General features: G+C 45.4%; 1 protein-coding gene across 1 annotated transcript; it reads left to right on the forward strand.

The window, feature by feature from the left end:
- The first annotated feature begins 181 nt into the window (after nt 1–181).
- Nucleotides 182–5,525, forward strand: rgcc (regulator of cell cycle). The gene is made up of 5 exons (XM_068702454.1): nt 182–300; nt 641–814; nt 3,463–3,570; nt 3,739–3,801; nt 4,738–5,525. Exons 1-5 carry the CDS (start codon nt 273–275, stop codon nt 4,743–4,745), a joined length of 381 nt encoding a protein of 126 aa, XP_068558555.1. The 5' UTR covers nt 182–272; the 3' UTR covers nt 4,746–5,525.
- Nucleotides 5,526–6,000: the final 475 nt, after the last annotated feature.

Below are 6,000 nucleotides of genomic sequence, written 5' to 3' on the forward strand. Positions count from 1 at the left end.
TTGGCCACTGCGCACACACACACACACACATGCACATTCACGCGCACACACACACGCCCTTCCCTCTCTGTTTCGGACGCCACGCCCCCACTGAGCATGGCTCATTAAAAGGCGGCAGTCCTCGGGCTGGAGCGTTAGTTCAAGACCTCTTGTACACAGGAGGACAGAGTGGGACTTTACACTGAGGGACACATATATATATATATATATATATATATATTTAAATACACAACACAGATTTTTGGATCATCTCAAATCTGATTACTGGAATAATGAAGTCTCCAAAACTCAAACCTCAAGGTAAATAAAAGTTGTTTTCTTTTCTATCCTGTATTTTTTGGTTTGTCATATATCTATAAGACTTGCTTGGTGCTGTTTGCTTATATTGTCACTATAGGCTCATACTTAAATAACATTTCTGTAGGAAGTATTTAAATAGCCTTTAACATTCCGATAGGAAAGAATTCATTAAGACCCTGCCTTTAAGGTTTTTTTTATTGTAATACCTTTCACATAGTTTTCAAGTCAATTTATTTGCTGATTGGGTTTATTGTCATTCTCTGACTCGGCTGAAACTTTAGTCGATCCAAAACAAAATGAAAAGTAATTAATGTCGTGTGATTTTGTTTTTTTCTTGCAGCGAAGTTCGTCAATGAGGAGGATCTGAACGACGTGCTGTGCGAGTTCGACGCGGTGATGGAGGACTTCACGTCGCCGGTGGAGAAGCGACACTTCAGGTACGACGAACACCTGAAGACCATGAAGAGGAGGAGCAGCGCGAGCGTCAGCGACAGCGGCATCAGCGACTCCGAGAGTGAGTCCGTGATATACATTATTCATGAGAGCTGTGTTATTCAGCACATGTAGGGAGCGCTGTCCTTCGCTCTCCTGCTGGGCTTCTGTTTTCCAAATGTGACAACAAAAACAAATCACTTAAATGCATTAAACCAGGGAAGGTCTCAGACTATGTATTTAAATTGGGCAATTCAAAAGTCCCCCGTAAGGCAACATGAAGTTCAGGCACGGTAGGAATAATAGTTATGGTTTGTTTTATGCCTCTGACACTTACAGCTGATGGTCTGAAGGAGTTTACGTCCACTTTGCCAATACAATTTAAACCCAAGCAGTCGGTCACATCACTGACTTTGTATCAAACAGACGCCTCATTTCTGTTACTTCTGTTACTCCTCCTTCTGCTCCGCTGCTCTGCAATACGTTTGTCTGCAGCTTCTTATCATGTGCCATCAGGAGCGCAGCAGGGGAGAACTGTTGCACGTGCATCCATGCACGTATGCTCTCATGCTCTCACGCACAATTACACGTAAACACGGAGAGAAAGAAAGAAAGAGAGAGAGAGAGAGAGAGAGAGAGAGAGAGAGAGAGAGAGAGAGAGAGAGAGAGAGAGAGAGAGAGAGAGATAGCGATAGATAGAGAGATAGAGAGAGAGAGAGAGAGAGAGAGAGAGAGAGAGAGAGAGAGAGAGGGATCCTTGATCCCAGTCCAGAGATTTGGGCATCAGATTATAAACTCCCGCTACATATTTTGGCAAACCTGCAGCCACATATGTGGCTACTTCTCTAAAGTTGTACTGTCATGCATTATTATTTTACTCTAACAGTGTTTTAAAAGAAGTTTGCCTCCCCAGCTGAAGAGCTGGCCTCAGGCAGCCCTCTCACCAAAATGTGATAGCTCTCATATGCTGACACGCAGAGAAAAAAAACATATGCTTCAGGTCCCCATGCTCAAAGATAGTTTCCCTGACACGTGTGAGCGGTGTTGGACCTCCACAGGAAGACGTGGAAAGATCTTTTACAGTCTTCAGTTTTCTGGAAAGAAAGCATGCAGGATTCCAGAGAGATTCGGGCACTACTGCCAGACACCAATTTGCATAATAACTGGGGTTCCAGTGGAGAGTATCACCACAAGGTTCACTAATCCAGCTAGTATAAATGTCATTACCACGCAAACCACTGAGGATCTTGCATTAAGCAACATCCATGCTAAAAGCAGAGGGCGGGGGTTCGAACTTGCGTCTGTGGAGCTAATGAGCTTGTCGATTCGTTCAAGGGATCAGATTCCTGCATGAGCCCTGTCCTCTCCATGGCAGTCTAATGAAGAGGGACCTGTCCCACGCAGGGATGACCCATTGTGTTGCAGCCTGATGGATGGATGGACTGTTGAGCGTGCAGATAAATGATGCCTCAAACTGTGCAGGGTCCTCTAGATCCACCCTAGAGCGTGCACGTTTGAGTGAGGGCCGGAGATAGAAAGACAGAAAGTAGAAGCTGAAGAGAATGAGAGTAACAAAACTGAATATATCTGCACGAATGAAAACTGAGAAATGAGAGGGAGTCATGTCCAAGCCAAGAGCTGATGTTAAGACCACAGCTCTGTGTGTGTGTGTGTGTGTGTGTGTGTGTGTGTGTGTGTGTGAGGCCGGGTGCTCCCCGTTGTGTGTGGCTTCTCCTATCTCACGCTGTGTGTTCAGTGCTGAGTGGTGGGAGTGTTACAGGTCGGGGGGGGGGGGGGGGGGGCAATAAGTGGTTGACATCTGAGACACTGTTAAGGTCCGCTGGAGTTCTGCACCGAGGAGCGGGGTGGACAAGGATAGCATTAAGTGCTGTCTAATCTGCTTTTTGTCACTCACACTTACTTCATACTCACATGGATATCTTGGACAGGGAGGCTGATACTTTAAGCAAGATGATTCACTTCTACCACCAGATGTGAATGAGAAAAAGTTGATTTTAATGAATGAGACAGACAGACGAGCCCAATTCTATGCTGTCGTACAGGAATCTAGCTGCAGGAAGTCTCTACTTTCCTCTCTCTCTCGCTCTTCCTCCATTTCTCACCAGACAGTGAAAATCTGTTTATGTGGTTTGAAATGTGGCGAATCAAAGTGGCCATTATATTATTTATGTAACCGTTTAGAGTTTGGGTGGCACGTGGGAGACAGAAACAGCGGCCGAAGAAGAACGTGCCCCGCTCTGGTATCAGACTCAAAACGTGTCAGAGATAAATCTTGCTTCAGGGCAGGGGACGAGTTGAATGACTTCAGAGACCTCTCTGCCCAAGACAACCTGTTATATTGCTGTCACTAACTGCCACAATGGAGATTTAGTTCACTGAGTTCAAATTACACATTTTTGCTCTGGGGTTGTCCGGTGTAGCAGAGCAGAAACGATTCTGCTCATATCTTTTGTATACTTTGCCTCCGTCCAAGTCTGTGTTTGTCTGTGTGTGCTAAATACAAGCACACGCATGTGTGTGACAGGCGATAGAGGAAAGGTGTCATTAGAGGAGAATGCAATGATTACACCCCGAAGCTGCTCCACTGACACAGATCAGATGGGTGTGTGTGTGTGTGTGTGTGTGTGTTACATGATGTACACCGAAAAAGTGAACGTCCACCTAATCAAGATGGTTTGTGTTTTGTTTTGTTTTTCTCTCTTTCTACAGGTGCAGAGTCACTCAACAGAAACAGCTTCAGCTTCAGTGATGAGAGGCTGAACTCCCCCACCGTGTTCTCCCCCACCACCAACTCACCTCCTCTTATGTCACCAAAACGTGAGCTGCACCCAATAAATTAAAAAAATGAAATTCTTACTCTTACAAGACTGTTAAGACACGTGACTCAGCGAGATGTATTACAAAATGTGTACTTATTTGATGTCTCATAATGTGTGATTGGAGATGCTTAGTTTAAAGTCTGTGTCTCTTTTCTTTCCCTTTCAGCCAAACTCGGCGACACTAAAGAACTGGAAGACTTCATCGCCGACCTGGACAGGACATTAGAGAGTAAGTGCTAATGCAGCCTAGCTGTCAGAACCCCTGATGAATTAGGCCGTGTGCCGGCGCCGCCCGCTAGTCGGGATTAACAGGAGCGTTTGTTCCCTATGTCAGCTATGCTAACGACCACTCATAAAGTGACACAGGAGTCACTCCCTTGGGTTTCTAAGAAACAAGGATGTGTCAGGACCATGAAGGAGGTGGGGCGTGATATGTGGACCATGAGGCCTCTGGGGTTACACTGGAGGGAAAGGCGGCGTGTCCCTTTTCACCTGTCAGTCAACTTTGAAAGAAAGCGCTGCAACCAACACCATGCAGTCCGTGCACACCACATAGCACTGACTTCGGTCTCATCCTTTTACCCCAGAGCTGTGCGTGTGCACACGCATGAAACTGTAACCAGAGAAGGCAATAGGGCGTTTAGTAGCTCACAGACACGTCACAGGTAGTAGACATATATGGCTAATCTGCGTTGGACCTCTTCTTATATGAGGCTTGTGAGTGTTTGAACTTGCATCAGGGTATAAGGAATGTGCGCTGGTGCAAACCTGGACTGAAATTCCATCTGTAAATGTCTGGAATGGAATGAGACAGAAGTCGGAGTTGAACGCTTTCCTTATACCCGTGTTTCTACTTCAACAGCCCTGCTCTGTTCTGTGTTTTTAGGCCACTGAATGTCTGTCTTTCACAGCTCGCAGGCGTCCAGTCGCCCTGCAAAGCTGGACATACAATCAGCCAGTCGGGCAGTCAGCCAGCCCCCCCCCCACACACACACACTACCACCAGTTAGCCCCAGAGGATGGCGCGTTTATTAGGGCCACCAGTGTTTACGATGACCTGCCTGTAAAACAAAACGTCCGCCGCTCTGAGAATAGAGCTGGCAACCAAGGAGGCGTGGAGTCCTGTTCTAATCATGTCTGTCTGTCTGTCTCTGTCTCTTCTTAGGCATGTGACGGGGAGGCTCACAGTCATCTTGGTGTGTAGCCATGAGGGAGGGAGGGAGTGGATGTCTGGACCCCCCCTTGAGCAGCTAACATGCGTCCGGCCCCTACACAGAAAACCACCCAACAGGATACAGCTGGATGGCACGGCAACTTCCAAGTGGCTCCACCACGGCATCAGGTCTAGCCAGCGCTCTGCTATAGTTAACCCAGCAGCGCTCTACTAACTCCAGGCCACCTGGCTTCTGGACCGCAAACCGGGTCAAAATTGCATTGTAGGGAACCTGAGGACAAGAATACTTCAGCAGCAATGATGTAATGCACTCCATGAAATGTTGTGAGGAGTGAGGACGTGGAATATATGCTGCAAAAAGAGTCACTGGAACATTTATTGTCAGATTCACAAATCCGCCGGCCCCACAGACCAGGTTACGCTCCCTCATCCAAAACTTGAGCTGGAAGAGTATTTAAAAATGGCTTTTTATAATAGAAATATATTAGTAATTTTATAGAGCTTCTTATTGTAAATTTATCAGTCTTTTTTTGGGGAAATATATTTTTATATCTTATGTAAATAATATTTGCTTTGAATTCTCTTTGCCTCTGTATTAACAGGATAGTCAGATTAGGATTTGACACTCGTTGACTGGAATAAAGTTGGTTACATGCTTAAATGTGAACTGAAAACTTAATCCCTTATGAAAAAAAACTGGAAAGCAATATATGTATTTAATACAGCTAATGCCTGCCGGATATGACATTAAAGAATGAAATATTGTTCTTTTAGTAAAAGTGCCTCCTTTCTTTATTTTGGATGGGAAACTTCTCTGGGCTTCTGTCAGGTCGTTTCAGTAATCTGAATGTAATATGCAGCTCTGTTTAGCTTTATATTCTCTGTATTTATTTGACTTTCTCTCTTACTAGCCTTTACAACCTCTTTAATGTATGTTCTGCTACAGTATAGAATATCTGATCCAAAGTGAAATCCAATAACATATTTCACATTAAACTTTTATCTTTTCCATAAAGTCCCTATTTCTATTTTAAAATCAAATCACACAAGAAGGTATTGATTTCCTCCAGAGGCCGGGGAGCACAGTAGGTGTGGAGCTGCTGACTGGCTGAATTGGAGCGGTAACTCAGCGGGGATCTTTGAATGACAGCTGGCTCCTCACCGCCTCAGCACTTTATTAACCCTCCAGCACCGCTTCCCCGGTGTGTCCTTCTCCCTGCTTCTCTTTGTGTATCAATGCTGATATCCCTCCGA

The sequence above is a fragment of the Cebidichthys violaceus genome, unplaced genomic scaffold (genome assembly GCF_023349555.1).
Source record: "Cebidichthys violaceus isolate CVI_PGR_0920_01 unplaced genomic scaffold, fCebVio1.0.p SCAF_11, whole genome shotgun sequence".
NCBI classification, from domain to species: Eukaryota; Metazoa; Chordata; class Actinopteri; order Perciformes; family Stichaeidae; genus Cebidichthys; species Cebidichthys violaceus.